The 21,096-nt window shown below is 48.5% G+C and overlaps 1 protein-coding gene across 2 annotated transcripts in view; it reads right to left on the bottom strand.

Moving 5' to 3' along the window:
* THOC2 (THO complex subunit 2) overlaps positions 1-21,096 on the bottom strand; it is a 1,568,999-nt gene that overhangs the window by 644,885 nt on the left and 903,018 nt on the right. For both annotated transcript variants that reach the window (XM_085608126.1, XM_085608125.1), the window contains exon 23: positions 15,951-16,226. In XM_085608126.1, the coding sequence (XP_085464252.1) occupies positions 15,951-16,226 (276 nt within the window). The remainder of the gene's footprint in view (positions 1-15,950; positions 16,227-21,096) is intronic.

The following is a 21,096-nucleotide window of genomic DNA, read 5'->3' on the forward strand; positions in this document are numbered from 1 at the left end:
CGCCATCTGGTTGTCTTTGCCCGGGAGGTGTTCCGCCATGAGGAATATGTTCCTCTGAATGGCCCACTTCCATATGCTCTGAGCCAGATGAGACCACTGTGGAGAGTGTGTTCCTCCCTGCTTCTGTATGTAGTACATGGCAGTCATGTTGTCCGTCCGGATCAACACGACTTTGTTGCACAAGTGTACTTTGAATGCCTTCATGGCTAGGAAGATTGCCATCAGTTCCAGAACGTTGATGTGCATCTTCTTTTGTTGCGTTGTCCATAGTCCCTGCACTGTGTAAGTGAGTACATGAGCTCCCCAACCCTGGAGAGAGGCGTCCGCCGTCAGTATTATTTGTGGAACAGGCTCTTGGAACGGTCGGCCCTTGCAAAGGTTTTGTGGATTCCACCAATGCAGAGAGTTGTATGCCTGACCGCTCACCAACACTAGGTCTTTTAATTGTCCGTGAGCCTGATTCCATTGACGTGCTAAGCACTCCTGAAGCGGGCGCATATGTAGTCTCGCGTGCGGGACTATGAAAATGCAGGAGGCCATCATGCCTATCAACTGCATGAACACTCGCGCAGGAAGGGAGTGTTGAGGTTTGAACTTGGAGATCAGCAGTTGCATGCTGTTGATCCTCACTAAATTTGGCTGAGCTGTGGCTGCCAGAGTGTCTATGGTCGCGCCCAGGTACTGTTGTGCGTGTGCGGGTTGGAGATGTGATTTTGGGTAATTTAGTGAGAATCCCAGACTGTGAAGAAGGTGAATGGTGAGGGACATGTGGCTGGCACATTGCTGGGCTGACTTTGCCTGAACAAGCCAGTCGTCCAGGTAAGGGAAGATGTGAATGTGTTGTCTCCGTAGATGTGCAGCCACTGTTGCTAGGCACTTGGTAAAGACCCTGGGTGCTGTTGTTACTCCGAAGGGGAGAACTTTGAACTGATAGTGATGCCCCTGAATAGTGAACCTGAGATATTTCCTGTGTGATGGGTGTATGGGTATGTGGAAATACGCATCTTTCAAGTCCAGTGTGGCTAGGAAGTCTCCCTGACTGAGTAGCGGCAGAGCCTGCTGTAGGGTGAGCATATGGAAATGCTCTGAGAGAATGTAGTGGTTGAGGGGTCTCAGGTCTAGTATAGGTCTGAGCGAACCGTTCTTTTTTGGGATTAAGAAGTACAGAGAGTACACCCCTGTCCCCTGTTGGTTGACGGGCACGACCTCTATTGCACCTTTTTGCAGCATACTTAGCACTTCCTGCTGCAATAATGCCAAGTGCCCTACGGACATAGGACGGTGCTTTGGCGGTATGTTGGGTGGAGTGGACGTTAATTCGAGACAGTAACCATGCTGGATAATGTCCCTGAACCAACATGTCTGTGGTGATGGTTTTCCAGGCTGACAGGAACTGTTGGAGTCTTCCCCCGACAGGTGTTATGTGGTCAGGGGGCAGGGAGAGGGCGTCACTGTTTGTTTTTGGGGAAGGACCTGGTGTTGCCGTACCCACGTCCTCTGCCTTTGGTGCTGGAGCCACGATATCCACCTCTGGTGGTTTTATCATAGTTACTTTGTGTGCCCCCTTTTGTGTACTGCTGCTGTGACCCCTGACCTCTAGCTGCTCCTCTATTCCCCTCTATTCCCGGGGCGACGAAAGGAGCAACTACGAAACTGCAGCGTCTGCAGAGCCCCCATTGATTTCGCAGTGTCAGTGTCTTTTTTAATTTTCTCGAGGGTAGTGTCAACTTCAGGGCCAAATAAATAGTCTGGGTTGACCGGTTGATTTAAGATATTGTTCTGAATCTCAGGCTTGAAGCCTGAGATTCTCAACCATGCGTGCCTCCTCAACATGACGCTTGTGTTGATTGCCCTCGCCGCAGTGTCGGCTGCATCCAGTGCGCACTTGATGGATGCATTGGTAAGGAGTTGTCCCTCTCTTATAAGGAGCTCCGCTGCCTCTTTATGTTCATCTGGCAAATGTTGTAGCAGTGATTCTAGTGTGTCGTAGTGGGACCTATCATAACGGGCCAGGAGTGCCTGTTTGTTGGCAATGCGCCAGATGTTTGCTGCTTGCGCTGCAATCCGTTTGCCTGATGTCTCCAGCACTTTGGACTCCTTATCTGGGGGAGGAGCATCACCTGTTGTTTGTGAGTGGGCTCTTTTGCGAGCATTAGCAACAACCATGGAGTCTAAAGGTAACTGACCCCTAATGTACATAGGGTCTCCGGGTGCAGGCTTATATTTCTTTTCATAACATAACATAGGCAGAGTTTTGACAGTTTTTTCAGAAGAGGCGAAAGTGTCCACCAAGAAGTCTTCTTCGACAGTGTCAGAATAGAGTTCTACTCCATGATTGGCAGCAGCCCGTTCTATGAGGGCATTAAAGGCAGCAGTGTCCTCTGTGGGAGATGTCTTTATGTTATAAAGCTGCGTGTCATGGGTATCTGGTGCGGAACCCTGGTCGGTGGGGTCATCCCATGCCTGATCTGGGTCTTGCAGGTGATCATCAGGATCGATATCCCCAGGGTAGGTGGTATCATCCACTACATAGTCCTCTCCTGCGTCTGCCTCTGACGGCGTAGGAGAAAAGGACAGTGGATCCTGATGGAAGGGTTGAAAGTGTTCACGAAGCACTGGCTCTGATCCTGCCGGCAATTTGTGTTTGAGAGGAATTTTGTAGGAGTCCAATCCCCTCTCTGGTGTGAATTTCCGCTTGCGGAGCATCAACCTACCAGTGTTGGCGTTGATAAATTGTGCCTGTGAAGGCTCGAAATCCGTTTGTCCAGTGGATGGGGACTGTGTTTGGCGGACACGTGTCCGAATCTCGAACATTTTCGGCGCCGTGGGTGGCGGCAACCAAAACGTGATGTTGGCCGGCGCCGAGTGTGATTTCGCAGCCTTGTGCGTGTCGGGACCCGACGTAGAGTGGAGGGTTGCCAGTTCTCTGATGCGTTGCAACGATGCTGGGACCTGTTGCACGGTGAACGCAGATGGCTCCTTGGAACCGATCGGCACCTCGGAGGTAGGCGTCGAAGCGGCATCCGACTTCTTTGCAGTCATGGGGTCATCGATCCGAAGAGAGGTATCGACGCTCATTGGAGTCGATGACTTGGCAGGCGCCGCCGTCTTCGACATCGACGCAGACGGGGTGGCCACCTTGACTTTGGTGGTTTGGGCCGTGATCTTCGGTGCCAGAGGCCTAGGCGCCTTGTGGGGACCGAGGGCCTTCTTCTTCGGCTCGGCACCCGTATCCGCTGCGGTGAGCTCGGCACCGAAGAACAAGTTACTTACCTTCGGTAACGCTTTTTCTGGTGGATACAGTATCTGCCTGTGGATTCCTCACCTTGTGAATATCCCCTGCGCCAGCAACATTCGGAAACTTTTGTAGCAGTCCACGCCGATGTGGTTGAAGACAACGTCACAGAGACACGGCTCCGCTCGCGACTCCGCTGACGTCACCGGTTCCATAAGAAGACCTCATCGGCGTGATGACTTCAGTTCCGCCCCTTTTTTCCGTGCCTTCGAGGCACACGGACGGACTGACAGCAATATGTACATAAACAGTATACACAGTACACAATATGCATATCAACACACACAGTGTGGAGAAGAAACATCAAAGCACTAGAAATAACATAATGCCCTTGACAGTCAAACACATTTGAAACCATCAATAGAATTACAGTCATAGAATCACTGGTATAGAAGGATGGACAACGGGGAGGCGGGTGGGTCAGTGAGGAATCCACAGGCAGATACTGTATCCACCAGAAAAAGCGTTACCGAAGGTAAGTAACTTGTTCTTCTGATGGATACATCTGCCAGTGGATTCCTCACCTTGTGAATAGATTCCACAGCAGTCCCCACTCCCGGAGGAGGGTGTCCAACCTTCTACACCAGAAAATCCTGAAGAACAGAACGAGCAAAATGCCCGTCCCTCCTCACCTCAGTGTCTAAGCAATAAAGTTTTGCAAAGGTGTGAAGGGAGGCCCAAGTTGCCGCCCTACAAATATCCTCCACAGGAACCCCCCCCTAGACAAAGCAGAGGTGGAAGACTTTGCTCTAGTGGAATGAGCTCTTAAACCCTCCGGAGGCTCCTTACCGGCCAAAGAGTAGCAAATCTTGATGCACAAGACAATCCACCTGGAAAGGGTGCACTTGTGCACCGCTCGACCCTTCCTGCAGCCAGCAAAGCCCAAGAAGAGCTGATCATCAATTCTGATGTCCTTCGTCCTGTCCAGGTAAAAGCTCACCGCCCTCTTAGGGTCCAAACGGTGAAGTCTCTCCTCCTCCTTGGAAGGGTGAGGGGGAGGATAAAAGGAAGGAAGGGTAATGGATTGCCCCAGATGGAAGGGAGTTACCACTTTAGGCAAAAACGCAGCCCTGGTCCGGAGCACCATTCGTTCAGCATGCACAGTCAAGAATGGGGGTTTTGAACTAAGAGCCTGAAGCTCATTTACCCTCCTTGCCGAGGTGATTGCAATGAGGAAAACCGTTTTAAAAGACAACAGTCTCAAGGGACACTTATGTAAGGGCTCGAAGGGAGAACCCATAAGATAAGTCAGTACAAGGTTTAAGTCCCATTGAGGTACAATAAAATGAGTAGGAGGAAATTTATTTGTGAGGCCCTTGAGAAACCTAAGTGCAATAGGTGATTTAAACAAGGACGGCTGATCCGGCAGGCATAGGAAAGCCGACAAAGCCGATAAATATCCTTTAACTGTAGCCACAGCAAAGCCTTGCTGAGCAAGAGAAAGGGCAAACTGCAAAATGGTAGACAAACGAGCCTTCAAGGGATCAATTGACCTCTCTCCACACCAGAGAACGAATTTAGACCATCTATAGGAGTATATGGATTTGGTGGAGTGTCGCCTGGCCGATAAAATAACGTCCACCACATCTGGAGGGAGAGAGAAAGAATTCAGGTTGCCCCGTTCAATCTCCAGGCATGAAGGTGTAAGCTCTGGAGGTGGGGGTGTAGAACCTGCCCCTCCGACTGCGAGAGGAGGTCTGCCCTCAGAGGGAGACGGAGCGGAGAGCACGAGGAGAGGTGGAGAAGATCTGTGTACCACACCCTTCTTGGCCAATCCGGGGCGATCAATAACACTTGGGCCCGGTCTTGGCGAATCTTCCTCAGAACCCGAGGAATCAAGGGTATGGGAGGAAACGCGTAAAGGAGTCGTGAGCCCCAACTCAGCTGAAACGCGTCCCCCAACGCTCCCTGCATCGGATACTGGAGACTGCAGAATGACGGGCAGTGAGCATTCTCGTGAGTGGCGAACAAGTCCACCCGAGGAGTTCCCCACATCCGGAAGACGCGACGAACCACCTCCGGATGAAGCCTCCACTCGTGGTCAGCGGAGAACTGCCGACTGAGACTGTCCGCACGAACGTTCAGAACTCCGGCCAGATGATTTGCCATCAGACAAATCTGATGGTCCTGAGCCCAGGACCATAGACGCAGGGCCTCTCTGCAGAGACAAAGAGACCCCACTCCTCCCTGTTTGTTTATATACCACATCGCGGTAGTGTTGTCCGTCAGGACTTGAACAGACTGACCGCGAAGGGAAGGGAGGAAGGCCTTGATCGCAAAACGTATCGCCCGTAATTCCAGAAGGTTGATGTGAAGCAACCTTTCTTCCGGAGACCAAAGGCCCTTGATCTCCAGATCCCCCAGATGAGCACCCCACCCTAGAGTGGATGCATCCGTAATCACTGTGGTCACCGATGGAGGTAGATGAAAGAGCTTTCCTTGAGACAGATTGCCCTCCACGCTCCACCAAGACAGATCCGCTGCAGCTTCTCTGGAGATCCTCACAGACTCCCTGAGATCTCCCTTGTGCTGATACCACTACTTGTGGAGGCACCACTGGAGCACCCTCATGTGCCAGCGTGCATGGTTGACCAACAGAATGCAGGAGGCGAACAGACCGAGCAGGCGAAGGACCTTCAGAACTGGAACGACCGCTCCGTTGAAAAATAAAGGAATCATCTCCTGAATGTCGAGAATCCTTTGAGGAGGAGGGAATGCCCGACACACAGTAGTGTCCAGTACCGCACCTATGAACAGGTTGCGCTGAGAGGGCACCAGGTGAGATTTGGGCACATTGATCGAAAAACCCAATTTGTGCAACAGCCGAGTTGTATCCTGCAGATGGAACAGCACCTTCTCCGACGACTCCGCCTTGATCAGCCAGTCGTCTAAATAAGGGAAAACCGAAATCCCCGACCTTCTGAGATGGGCTGCCACCACCGCCATCACCTTTGTGAAGACTCGAGGTGCCGAAGTAAGACCAAACGGGAGGACCGCAAACTGATAACGTTGCGACCCTACCGTAAACCGGAGATACTTCCTGTGCGACTTCAGAATGGGGATGTGAAAATACGCATCCTGCAAGTCGAGCAACACCATCCAGTCCTCCTGATTCAGCGCCTGAAGAACCTGCGCAAGGGTGAGCATCTTGAACTTTTCCTGTTTCAGGTAAAAGTTCAGGATTCGGAGGTCCAATATCGGACGCAATCTGCCGTCCTTTTTCGGAATCAGAAAATACCGGGAGTAGCATCCCTGACCCCTCTCCTGCTCCGGAACCACCTCTATCACACCTTTCTGAAACAACTTCAGGACTTCCTCCTGCAGGAGAAGACGGTGGTCCTCCGAGCAAGCCCCTTGGCAAGGAGGATAATTGGGAGGGAATTCCCGAAAGGGAAGGGCGTACCCATTTTCTACAAGATCCAGAACCCAGAGATCTGTAGTTACAGATTCCCAATCTTGTAGAAAATGGGTAAGCCGGCCCCCCCACAGGACCAGCATGATCCGGAATGTCGAATCTAGGGCTGTTTTGCGGTGGTGGGAGGGGCTGAGGAAGAGGAAGAGGAGGAGGAGGAGGAGAGTTGACGGCCACGTGAGCGACCTCTAAGTCTTCCTCTATATCCCTTGGACAGAGAGCCTTGCTGCTGCTGCTGCTGGGTTGGTCTGTAGGAACGAAAACTCACCCTTCCAAAGCCTCTATCTTTTGAAAGTACCTCGCGGCTGGGATTGAAGGCCCAACGACCTAGCCGTAGCCTTAATCTCTTTGAAGCGTTCGAGAGCCGCATCAGCCTTCTTGCCAAACAACCCAGACCCATCAAAAGGTAAATCCAATAAAGTTGACTGTACATCCGAAGAGAATTCGGAGGACTTAAGCCATGCACCCCTCCTGGTGGCAACTGAAGACCCCATGACCCTGGCAACTGAGTCTGCTGTATCCAGGCCACTCTGAATAACCTGGCGAGCAGCCGCCTGGGCATCCGTTAGAACTTCATTGAAGCCCCCTCTATCCTCCTCTGACAGTTTTGGTGCCAACTTTTTAGCCGAGTCCATAAGCGCATGGATATAGCGCCCCAACAGACAAGTCGCATTTGAAGACTTTAACGCCATACTGGCTGATGAAGACCTTTTTGGCCGATTGGTTCACCTTTTTTGCCTCCCTGTCTCCTGGGACTTGAGGAAATGCCCCTTTCGCCGTCCCGAACAAGCCGCCTGAACTACTAGGCTTTCAGGTGAAGGGTGTGATGATAAAAACTCAGGATCCCCTGGAGCCACCTTCTTGCGACTACCTTGGAGACTGCAGGAGCTGAGAAGGGCTTGCGCCATACATCCAGCACAGGTTCCAAAATTGCTTTGTTGAAAGGCAACAGAGGCTCTGAGACCGCAGTCGGGGAATGCAACACTTCAGTTAAAATATTGGACTTGGATTCGGTGGATGGCAATTGAAGGTCCAACAACTCAGCAGCCTTTCTAATTACCGCATGATAGGGTGCTGCGTCTTTAGAGGGTTCGTCTGATGGTGGAGTGATCTCCCACTCTGGAGACAAATCTAGTCCACTTGCCTCCTTCAACTCGTCGAACACCTCATCGGATTCGACTAATTCCCCCTCTTCAGCCTCTTCCATCAGAAAGCGTCTCTCCTCTAGCACTCTCTGCGCTTCCCTTCTCGAACGGATCCGTACCTGCGACGTCGGCGGCGCTGTGTTCGAATCAGACGGCGCCGGCAGCGGCGTCGAACGCGGATCAGCTGGAGCAGCCGGCGTCGAACGAAGTCGAGTCGGCGCCGGTGAAGAGGGAAGCGGCGTCGATGTTCTCGGCACCAGTAGCTGCCAAGACGACGTCTCTGGGAAGAATGGCATAAACGGTGCTTGAGGGTAAACCTGCGGCACTCCCAAATTGAAAGCCATCGGACCCATAGGTGCACCAGAGGTATACATGACCCGTGAAAACACCCCATACATTGCATTGAGATAATGCGAGGGGTCCTGACCTGGAGTAGGGAAAGCCGGATACTTGTCAGGTAACACCGGACTCAAGCCTGCCGGCGCCGACGGTGGAACTAGCGGCGTCACAGACTCACCCGGAGCCTGACGATCCTCATCCTGGCCCGGGGTCTGAGACGGAGCCCGAGGACTTGCTGGAGCCGGAGATGGAACCGGCGTCGGAGATGACACCGGCACCGGAGATTCAGCCGGAGCCGGCGAAGTCACCGGAGAAGAAGGCGCTGGAGGCGAAGTCGGGACTGGAGAAGGAGACACTGACTCCCTACGACGTCGAGAAGGCGATCTCGACTTCGAAGTCGTACCTTTATCGGAATGGTGATGTGAAGAGTGCCTCCTCTTTTTCTTATGCTTCTTGCTCTTTGAAGCATGACCCGAAGTCGATTTGGAAGCCGACCTAGACCTCGACATCGACCTGGATCCAGACCTTCTTCTTCCTCTTTTCTCCTTTTTCTTCATCCGGGCGATAAAGAGCTTTGCTTCTCTTTCTTTAAGAGCCTTCGAGCTCATCTTTCTGCAACTCGAACAACCTTCTACATCGTGGTCCGAGGACAAACACCAAACACAATCGTCGTGCGGGTCGGTGATAGACATGTGTTTGCCACATTCACGGCAAGGCTTAAAAACCAGGCTTCCTTGTCGACATTTTTCAAAAAAGACAGAGAAATCCAGAAAAACACACAAAGTAACCAGAACAGCTATTAGTAACGATTCCCGAAATCCGTTGGCGTCGTCGGCGCGGAAAAAAGGGAACTGACGTCATCACGCCGATGAGGTCTTCTTATGGAGCCGGTGACGTCAGCGGAGTCGCGAGCGGAGCCGTGTCTCTGTGACGTCGTCTTCGACCACATCGGCGTGGACTGCTACAAAAGTTTCCGAATGTTGCTGGCGCAGGGGATATTCACAAGGTGAGGAATCCACTGGCAGATGTATCCATCAGAAATCCCTTTTTGCGCGTTCGGAGCCGATGACCTTTGCCGGCGTAGAAGGAGTGGAGGGCTTCGAGGCCTTCGAGCCGATCACAACCAGTTTCACTTTCGGTTTCGATGGAACTGGTGCGATGGATGGTTTCGGTTTCGCTGAAGGGAATCCAGTCGTCTTCGATAATAATGGCTCTTGTGAAATGTTCGAGGCCGGGCCTGGAGGCGGGGCCGAAGAACCGTGAGATTGATCTTGGGTAAGGCCCGAAGGCGATCCCTCGACCTGAGCCTTATGACGACTTATTTTTTCGGCCTCCGTATCGACGGGTTGGCCTAGCTCTTCGCTGGAGCTATCTTCCTCGGCCCCAAGGGCCTCATCGTAGTCTCCTACCTCTTCGACGACTTCTTCTCCCTGAAAGATCACCTCATCGTCGTCTTCCGATCGTGAGTCGTGTTCGGAAGCGGGGCTGGAGTCTACGGCTTCCACGCTCTCGGTGTCCTCGTCTTCGGTGCTAAAGATGTTGGCCGGGGCAGGCGCCGATTGCTGCGCCTCCAATCTCGCTGCCTGTCGATTCCGGAGAGTCTTCTTCGAGCGGAACCGGGCACAGGCCATACATTTCGACTCATCGTGATCCGGTGAGAGACATTTGTTGCATACCGGGTGGACGGCGATGTGGGGGTATTTCGCGTGGCATAAAGGACATCTTTTGAAGGGAGTCCTCGATTCCATCGTCGATCGAAGTTCGATGTTCGGACCAAGCGGATCCGAAAGCTTGAAGAAGGTGCTAAAGCACTAAAGAAACTAGTCGATACCGAACGGGAACAGTACCGACGATAACTAAAGGCCTTTTGGCCTTAAACTGAATTTTCCTAACTTGTGCTAAGATAAGCACATCCGAACCCAATGGCGGAAAAAAACAATCTAAGGATGGAGAGGATGGAGAGGATGCCCATGCGCACTGTAGTCCAAGGGAGGAGCCACCTATCTCGTGATACTTCGAAGACTCTTCCAGGACAACAATGTGCAATCATCCGGACCCAACACTAGGCGGCGATCTATGCACAGATATGAATTCAGCAGCCCACATGCCTCGAACCCCCTGTTCCCCTCGTCCGCATCCGGGGACCGACGGGGGATGTCGGAAAGCGACAACGCTTCTTTGACTTCTTTTTGTGTCGTCTCTTACCCAAATCCGAGGGCGAAGACTTGGAGCCCAAGGAGCGATGATTGTGTCACCTCAAGCGTTTTCTGGATCAGCCACTGGACCGTGAACGGCGCTGGAACGAGTGCCAGACCTCAAGCAGCTTCCGGCGCTGCTCCCTGAAGGCCTTCGGGGCCATGGCGAAACAGTCCATACAGGACCGGGAGTCATGGTCGCTCTCCAGGCAGTAGAGACAGATGTTGTGGGGGTCCGCCACAGGCAAATTGTGACGGCAGGCCCCACAAGACTTAAAACCAGGCATCCCTACGTGCACCAGAATAGACAAACTCACAGGAGACAAAAGTCTCAAAAAGATAGTCAAACAGTGACCAAGGTACGTGCTTCTAACCGGATCTGCGCTTACTGGCGCGGAAAAAGAAAGAACGGACGTCAGTGGCTTGGGTGGCGCCTAAGTAGTCTCCGTGACGTCATTTCGGCACATACGACGCCAGAGACGGACACGGAGCCGCACAACGTCATCTACTGACGCGCAGAGGTACTGCTAGAGAAAACTTTCTGGATCCAGTCTGACGCCTGGGGATATTCTAAGGTAAGGAAACTAACACTAACGTGTTTCTTTCAGATACGGAACCCACCAGAGGCTGGTCGTTTTTCAGGGGGCATCTCTAAGATGCCCTCTCAGGGCATTTTTCATTAAATCCCACACTGGCATGAGTGTGGGTTTAATTTGCTGAGAGGTTTGATTCTAAACTTATCAGTTTTCAGTGCAGCCATTATGGTACTGTGGAGTTCGTAATGACAAACTCCCAGCACCATATACTCTTAATGGCAGCACTCTACTTACAATGTCTAAGAATTGAGTTAGACACTGTAGAGGTACAGGGCTCATGCACCTGTACCCTCACCATGGATATAGTGCAACCAGCTAGAGGGGTGACTGATACATGCCAGGGCAGTGGGATGCAGGCATGGTACACAGGGATGTGAGAGAGAAAAAAGTTGGTCACTTGCACACCTATGCCTTACACATAAATAGTATAAATATACAACAATATCTCAACCGGATTCATTAAGAGAAATTATATTTGTATGTGTAAGACATTACAATAGAGGAACAAAGGCGAGAGACTTCAAAATATTTGTTAAATGTGCTCTTGGGCATCATATATTTTCCGATTCTTCGAATACATCCATTGAAGACTCCGACTCAAACGACGGACCTAGCACCTCCAGAAATACCAACAGACCCCCACCTTTGCTACCGACTGTTTTTTTAGAACAAGGCCAGAACCGTCCGCGGACACAAACAACTACCAAAACCAATACTCCGGAGAAAGACAAACAAGTTCTACCGATGGGGACCCCAACAATAACGACCTCCACGGATTCCAAGGTAAGCCCCTACCGCCGTACAATCTGGATACTTAGATCTCCTCCTCTCCTGTTTAGAGGGTTTCTAACCACGTTGTCCGCCCTCTTTAAATAGGTATCCACTCGAACCCTGGGCAGTGGATCAGGGCTCTGACCCTGCTACCTTCGTTTTCCCCCCGTTCTCGTTACAACCCGGTGAGTTTTACCGTTTTCCTGCCACTCCGGGAATAGTTTCCTCTCCGCCCTTCCTCGCACTTACTCTCATCGCGCCCAGTTTCTCTCCTTAAATTTTACCCTCACGATCATTACTGACGCCCTGTGACGTCGTCTCGACTATCACAGCGAGCCCCGCCTTATACGGGCACTGATCCTTACGAGCCTCAGGTAGGCAAATCTCAGTCCTACCTCTCCTCTCAATAGCTCTCACTCCTACCTCTCCTCTCCATGTCCCTCACATCCCTAGCCGCGCTGATACTTATCTTTTTCCACACAGCACTCATCTAATAGGCCACCTGGTCCTGATGATGATCCTAACTTGAAAGGATCGAAACGCCGTCGACCCTCGCCCACCAGCCAAAAATCTTCAGGCGCACATCGTACTTTGGTTCTCCAAATCATTGAAAATTACAGTCTATCTATGTGAAATAATTATTGTCTGAACCACTCATCTTGTATATATTGTACATTACGTTTCTCCATGCGCCCTGCGCTGTTGCTTTTTTCACGTTGTCACTTGCGCCGTCACTTCTCGTCACAAGCACTATGTGCACTTTCCTTTGGGTTGCCTTTGCATTCATGCTTAACAGTGCTGTTACAACTGTTGTGTATAACCTAGTCTTCTAAAATATATGATGCCCAAGAGAACATTTAACAAATATTTTGAAGTCTCTCGCCTTTGTTCCTCTACTGTAATGTCTTGCACATACAAATATAATTACTCTTAATGAATCCGGTTGAGATATTGTTGTATATTTATACTGTACCTACCCAGATCTCAACTAGGTTTATGGGTTATACTCCTGTGTTTTTTTCCCCTACACATAAATAACCTTGTATTTGAACTTTTAAAGAAAGAATCAAACTAGAGCGTGCCACACGGTTTTAGAGGGCTGCCAGTCCCTCCAGAAACATGAACCTATGAAAAAATTTGAGACAGAGTGTCAAGAATCAACCATGTGCACAGCTAGGAAAAATACTCATACAATACCAAACTCATTAAACACTGTTTCACTATTATAATCTGAGCTATACCAAAAAAGAATGACAATGATTTCACAGTAGAACCACAAGTACTTATTCATTAATTTTCTTGGATGAAACAGTTGTTACATCATTTTTAAAAAGGTAACCATATATTTGCAATTATCATGTTTTCAAATACACAGGGATGTGTGCCATGTCGACTCTTCACTTAGTTCTGCACAACAACACGCAGCCTGCAAAGGCAGTGTGCGAGTGTAAAGGTACAGGAACTCTAAGGGTGGCACAATAAGTGCTGCGACCCTTAGAGGCCTTCCCTGTTCACAGTGCTCTGGGTTCCTTTGGTACCATTTACCAGGGGCTGACCTGGGTTCAGCGAGTGCCAAATGGGTGTTCAAGATACAGTTTTGGGGAAAGAGCACAGGCCCTAGGAACCAGATTGGCAGGGACCCAGGGCACATCAAGACAAAGTGCATCAGTAGTCTAGCAAAAAGTGTGTGTGTGGGGGGGGGGGGGGTGGTGGGGGGGGAAGGGGGGATTACTGCAACAGAAACCCAGCTTTTCACATAGTCTGCTATTTATGAGTGTGTGGGTGACAGTTTTTCTTGGTTCGGGGAGGATCCATTTGAAGGTCTTGTGGAGGGTGTTGAAGCAGGTGGAGATGAATGTGTTGACCTGGCGGGTCATGGAAAGGGAGGAGTCGAGGACGATGCAGAGGTTCCAGGCGTGGTCGGTGGGGGTGGGTGGGTGGGTGGGCTGCAGAGGGCGGCGGGCCACCAGGTGCTGTCCCAGGCGATGGGGGAGGGGACGAGGACCTCTGTATTCTGCGAGTTGAGGTTCAGGCAGCTGCTGCTGAGGTTGCTCAAGGTGTGGCTTCTTTCTTTTATAAAGTATCGTGCCAGTTGCTGATCCCACCTAAAGAGCTGGTCTTTTCTGCATAAGTCATGTCCTGCCAATCAGGGTACACTGTAGTTTTGGTTTTCCATTTTGCAGATACCTATCTTGCTGGTAACTTGTCCATGTGAGACTTTTTTGGGTGATGCTCCTGCAGAGCATCAACGTGCTTTGTCATTGTCTTGGACGTTGCTGTGTTTTTTGGCAACAGCAGTTGATGCTGGGAGTGAAGGGTCTATTTGTTCTCAAACAGGATGCGTTAGTCCAAATAGGCATATTTTGCCCCACACTATGGGCACTTACTAATAAGTCTCTTCCTCTTACCTTTCATCATCAGGAGCCAAGCATTCTCATCCAGCCGGTGTAAGGGGTACACACGAGGCGGCCGCCTTGGTCGATCAAGAGGAAGTCATCGAGTGAGTACTGGGACATAGAAAAGGCTCTGTGACTGTTATGTGTCCAGAAGACACCTGGGCACCTAAGTCGCATGGAACTCTGATGCTATTTGTCCAAACCATATCGTGGACAAAAACGATGTATTATGGAATCTTTGAGAATGCGCATTCAATCAAAGAAGAGGCGCCTCAATGCCACATCAGCAACCAAAGACTCTCTGAAAAAACAAGTTTTTGCGTCCAAGCCTAACACTAGACGGCAGGAATTTGCATAGCATGTGTATCTGCAGCCAACACACGCTACCAAGATTTTTTCCTTTTTTAATATAGATCCTGGAAGCAGGGAAGAATGTGATTTTGGCACAGTAAACCTTTTATTGAGGACATACTGAGGAAAAAAGGACTAACTTTTCTGCACAGCACTTTCTTCAAATCTTTCTAAAAAAATACACAACATTTAGCTTTATTTTAGCTATTTTCTCAGTCCCCTTCAGGGGAATACACAAATCCTGGGTACATTTAGAATCCCCATGTTGTTGAGATAAAAAGGACACCAATTTGGCATTAGTAACACACAAATTAATCGTAATACGTTGATCACCCAAGGAATGATGAGAACATTGGCTCTACTCAGATTCAAAATTGTGAAAGCTAAGTTATAGAAGATTTAAATAAGTACAGCTGAACTAGTGGAGCCATTTTTCCAGCTTTGAAGAAATGCAAATGTCCTGTATTATGAGTGACACAGATAAAAGTAGGCATTATAGAGGAGGGCAAATGGTGATGACGTAGCACAGCAAAGACAAATCTCAAGAAGAATCGATAACCTACAGTAGCAGCTGAAAAAAAGGATTGGAAATGTTGGAAACATGCTTTTTGGGATTTTCACTATATCAGCAGGGATTTCTCTGCATTTATTTTACAACAATGAAAGTAATAAAGTCAGATGAAAGGGGAAAACAAACTCATCTGTGACAAAAACATCTAAGATAAGCAAATGCTTACAGGTTTGCTACAAAGATAACATATATAACATTCTGGTGGTATTGAACGGGATACATTTCACAGATCCTTGCAGGAACTTCACCTTGAGAACTCGTATTGAGGTGAATACACCAAATAAAAAAATAGAGTAATTACATGAAAATATCTGAAATAAAATTCTGAGATGACTTATAAAAAAAACAGTCCATGAAGAGGAGCTGCAAGCAAAGGACTCACTTTTCTAAAGTACATTTGAAATGTGGGGTTTTGCACCAAAATGACCGAAAGTGCAAACAGACAATATTACATATGGAATACATATCTATGCTCATTTATCAGCCACCATCTTATGGTGTTCACTGGTTGGTTACTGAAAAGACTCCACTTCTTTTAATTTCAAACTATTAACTTTAACCACAGTTTAATAGTGTGTTTGGTGATCTGTACACATGTAATATTGGCATAAAGCACAATAATTAGCTTCACTCCATGATCTGAATTCCCATCTCATCCTGAGTTGTGTGGGTCTGAGAAACACTATTAATACTGCAAAGGTGTGGGCTTGTAGGTTAAAGCAAAGTGTGTAAATCAACTGTTAACGGTAATGAAAACCATTTGTATATCAATACGTCAAATCCAATATACATTACAATAGATAAAACTCCCACATAAAATCCGGATTCTTAACGCATGTAAATGAACATATATGTTGAAAGTATTTCTGAATGACATACCATTTCCATGTTGTCATCAATGGCTTTCATCTGGATTTTTAATTTATTCACTTCTCGGTCATAGCTTTTTTGAGGAACAGCAAGGTCATACATCGTCAATGACCAGAATGTTGCATAGAATTGAGGACTGATATCATCCCAAACTTTAGGCAGATGTAAAGAGACCACAGCTTCATGAACTGGAGCCATTACTAAATCACATGACGTGATATACTTGTGAACCTTTTGCTGCTGTTTGTTACCCTTCTCAGCTTTTTTGAGTTCATCATATTTAGACTGCAAAGTAAGAAATGCATTATTTTAGATGATGCATGTTTGACATCATAATCTAGAGTTCTATTGACATGTAAAATCATTTAACAGCCTAAAGTTCAACATAGATTAAGAGTTTTACATTAGTGACAGAATTTATGACAATTTATTTTTAAATAAATGGAAGACATCAGATTAAAAACTGTTGAGTGCTTCCGAGCAATACAGGAAAAAAATAAAAAAAATCCATAGCATTTTAAAGAAGTCATTCATCTTTTAACAGCAGCTAGTAGGAAATCTCTACATGGTACAACTTGTCCAATTCGAGAAGAATCACCAGTCCTGATCCAATAAGAGTAAAATTCACAATTTTTCAAATTTCAGCTGCCTCACTGCACCTCCTCCAAACTGCAAATTCATCCTAGATGGTAACCATGCTTTGCAATGCATTAAGCACTTTACGTACGGAAAAGGAAACGTTATGCCAGCACCTTGGCTCTTAAAATCTTCACTGCTGAAATCTGTGATAAACCCCCCCTAAAAGCAAAATCTTCACTGCTGAAATCTGAAATAAAAATCCCACAAAGCGAAATCGTGAGACTAAAACTGAAATACTGCATGCAGAAAATTTACAGAAATCGGTCTTGTTAGGCCGCACCCTCTCTATAAGGTCATCAAACCTTTTAACTTCACCCATCCGGTTTCTGAACCAGTTTTAGTTGGCTTTTAGGACTCTGCGCACTTTACTATTTCTAACCAGTGCTAAAGTACTTGTGCTTTCTCCCTTGAACAGTAAAATTGGCTTGTACCCAATTGACACCTAATTTACTTGCAAGTCGATTGTAAAGTGGTACTCCATGTACCCAGTCTGTAAATTAAATGCTACTAGGTGGGCCTGCAGCACTTATTGAGCCACCCACTTAAGTAGACCTTTAAACATGTATCAGGTGTAAGAAAGTGGGTTTCTGTTGCAGTAATCCCCCCTCTTTTTTGCCTAATAGCTGATGCACTTTTCCTTCTTATGCCCTGGGCTCCTGCCAATCAGGTGCCCAGGGCCTGTGTTCCTTCCCTAAAAACTGCCTAACAGCCAAAACCCAAATTGGCAAACCCTGGCCACATGTCAGCCCCTGGTAAATGGTACCCTAGGTGCCCAGGGCCTTGTGACCAGGAAAGGCCTCTAAGGGCTGCAGCACTCATTGTGCCACCCTTAGAGGTCCTGTACCCTAACACACACACACTGCTCTTGCAGGCTGAGTGTCTGGATACAAGACAAAACAGAGAGTCGACATGGCACACATCCCTGTGTGCCATGCCCACAACCTACACTGCCCTGGCATACATCAGCCACCCCTCTAGCTGGGTGCCCTATGCCAGTGGCGTGGGCACAGAGGCAGGAGCCCTGTGCCCCTACAGTATCCAGGTCCATTCCTGGGTCCTGTAAGTGCAGTGCTGCCAGCTATGAGTATATGGTGCTGGGAGCTTGTCAAACACGAACTCCACAGCACTATAATGGCAGCACTGAAGACTGAGACGTGTGGTATCAAACTGCTCAGCACATTAAATTCACACTGAAGCCAGTGTGTGATTTAATGTACCAAGCACCACAGAGAGCCTCTTAGAGAGGCCCCCTGAAACCTAAACCTACAATCCACGTCTGTTCTGAGGCTTCCTAGGCTTCCACACAGCAGACATGTTGCTGGACCACTGGGTAGGAGAGCCCCTGTTCTCCTGGGTCTGCAACAATGCACATCCTGGGCGAGGTGCTAAATCTCCTCCCCCAGGATGGGCAGGGGGGAAGCTTTAAAGGCATGCCGCCTCTGTGAGCTTCCCCAGGCCACTGCAACCCCCCACTCTGGCGGGAAGCTTGGCCAGAAAACCCAAATAAGGACAGGGGATGTGCCAGCCAGCCAACCCCACCCCTCAGGTGGGGGAGGCGAGGTGAAGCACATATCCGGGCTCTCGCCATCTTGAAGATGGGAAGCCCTGCCCAATCAGGACTAGGCTCCTGCCCCCCTCCCACAGGAGAGAGGCAGGATAGGGGGTGTACCCACCCCAGGTCAGGGACCCATTGGCCCCTGCCCTTCACCTACCTGTAACGCCCCTAAATCTAGTATTTAGGGGCACCCTGAACCTTCCTTCCCCAGATTCCAGAATCAAAACTACAAAGAAGAGCAAGAAGAAAGAAGACCTGCCCTGCAGCTGCTAAGAAGAGGACGACACCAACTGCTTTGGCCCCAGTCCTACCGGCCTGTCGACCCTCGAACCTGCTCCAACCCGGCATCTCTTGTGGCCAGCAACCTCACAAACCCCGGAGGACCTGGCTACCCTTTGGCTCTAAGCCCCTGGGACTCCCATTAGTAGAGGCTCTACACAAAACCTACCTCTAATCCCTGGCAGCAGCCCGGAACCGCAAACCCAGCACACTCTGCACCAGCCAAGCCTGGCCAGTGCCGGAGTATACAAAGACCACGTGGACGACCACTCGGCGACTGTGCCCCAGAGTCCGGCACCCAAGGACCTCCCTCGACACTCCTGAAGGAGCCTGCAGCCTCAGAGCAAGGTGCCCCCCCCAACCGCGATCAACAGAGGGTAAGATTTCCCGACACCAAAAGGCACCCCTGCACGTGGCCCCTCATCGGCCCCCTGTGCCCAATCCCGGGGTACCTACCTATCCTCCAACTACCCAACTTACCTCTCGAAGTGGTGGTGGCACCTGAAGAATCCTCGTCCCCGAGCTTGCAGTCTTTTTCCAAACCGGAGATTTCCCATTGAAATCAATTGAGCGCCAGAAGGCTCAAAAGCACCCTGCACCCAGCTGCCCTGGCAGTGAAACCTCTACTCCTTCCTACTTCCCCACTTGCCCTGAGTAAGTGACCAGGAGCCCAGCTCCCACAGCCGCGTGGCTTGCCAGTCAGCAGCCACCAACCAAGGCCCCCCTGTCCCTCATAGGATAACATTGGGCCTAACTCACTCTGCACCCGGCCGCCCTAGAGTCGCTGAGGGTGAACCAACTGTACCTACCTGACCCTGGGGGACCCCTGAGTCTATGCCCAGACCCTCAACTCTGCCAGTCGAGTACTTACCTTTAAACCGATAACTTTATTTTCTTCATCGGGTAACAGTGATTGGCTTTTTCCTGAAATTTCTTCTAAGTGTGGACTTTTCAAATCTTAAAATATTCACCAAAAATCAGCCGAGTAACGAAAACGAAATTACTCACCTGCTCTTAGGTGAGCTCCCAGTGCTGGATCTTGGTGCCCAGCACTAACTCTGAAAAATACTTACAACTGTACTTACCAGTAACCCAATTTTCTCCCATAGGAAATCATTGACTGTTTTTCTGTGAAATTTCTTCTAAGTGTCAATTTCTGCAATCTTTAAATATTCTTAAAAAATCGTATAATATCTGAAAACGTAATTACTTACCTGTTTTGGATAAAGGTCCAAGTACTGAGTCTAGCTACCCAGTACTGGATCACAAAAGTAATGAGAACATACTATACGTGTAACTTGCATTTTCTGCCATAGGGAATCATTGACTGTTTTCTATGAAATATTTTCTGTGTCAACTTTTAAAATAGCTAAATATTGTTTAAAAATCATCACAGTAATTAAGTCGACTTTCATCACTTGATTCTAAGTACTGACCCAAGACTGAATCTAGGATCCAGTCCTGGAATTCCAATAGTAATCCTAAAAGTAATCTGTGGCAAATAACATGAACCTTCCATTGAACTCAATGCATTATTGTGTTTAACATTGTTGCCTATTGCAACCACTTGTAACTGCTTACAAAAGTCAATTGCATATTGCAAAAGTATTTATATAAAGCATCTCATTCTGAGAAAGTATATTTTAATTCCAATTGTTGGTTCTAAAATAAAACAAGCATATATTTTTTATATATAAACCATTGGCCTAGAGTTCAGTTATTGAGTGTGTGAGATCATTTGATGACTGAGTGTGTACAACAAATGCTTTACACTGTCCTCTGATACTGCCTTACTGCTCGACCAAGGTACCACTTTAGATAGTAAGGTTATATCTAACTTTAGCCTCTGTCAAACCCTTGGGGACTGTGGACTCTGTACACCCTGTACCTATTAAGGAACAGTATATACAGAGCCACTTTCTCACATCAGGTCTGCCATTGCAGACGGCCATCATGAAAGAGTCCAACGTATTTTAAAGGGTAGACATGTACTTTCAAGTTGTACATGTCTTGGTAGTGTAAATCTCGTAAATATGTTCCCTACTGCAAGCCCTACCTCTCCCAAAGTTTAACAATGGAGCTACCTTTTCACCTATAATAAGCTGTAACTTCCAAATGAGAGCAGGTACCAGTTCATGTTTGGTGTCTTTGTATTGTACTGGAAAACAATCTCTTATCGTAAACGTGTTTTTAAATAAACATTTTGAAATTGCAACTTTTAGAAAGTTGACATTTACCTGCCTTGGGCATTTAGTGTAGGCAACAGTTTTGTTGCAGTACACCCCCCCCCCCCCCCAACACACACTTTTTGCCCCCTTTTTCGCTACAACATGCTGGTTTTTCAACGTTGACAGTGCACTGAGGCCTGCTAACCAGACCTCAGTGCCAACGTTCTTTCCTTAAAACAAGATGATATCTAATTGTGAAACAATGGCAAAGGACTTTAGCACCCCTGTAAGTCCCTAGAAAATTGGATCCCTGCTACCAAGGTTCCTTAAGGCCTGCACCAAATCTTATGCCACCTAAGGGACCCACACACTAATTCCACACAGACTAACAGTGCAGGCTGTGTGACATGGTGCAAGCCATGAATTAAAAACATCACAGGGCACACTCCTGTGTGCCATGCCAAGGTCACTGCATTTCATATATGTAAGTCACCATCACAGCAGGCCTTTGAGC

This window comes from Triturus cristatus, chromosome 5_2, assembly GCF_964204655.1.
Source record: "Triturus cristatus chromosome 5_2, aTriCri1.1, whole genome shotgun sequence".
Lineage (NCBI taxonomy): Eukaryota > Metazoa > Chordata > Amphibia > Caudata > Salamandridae > Triturus > Triturus cristatus.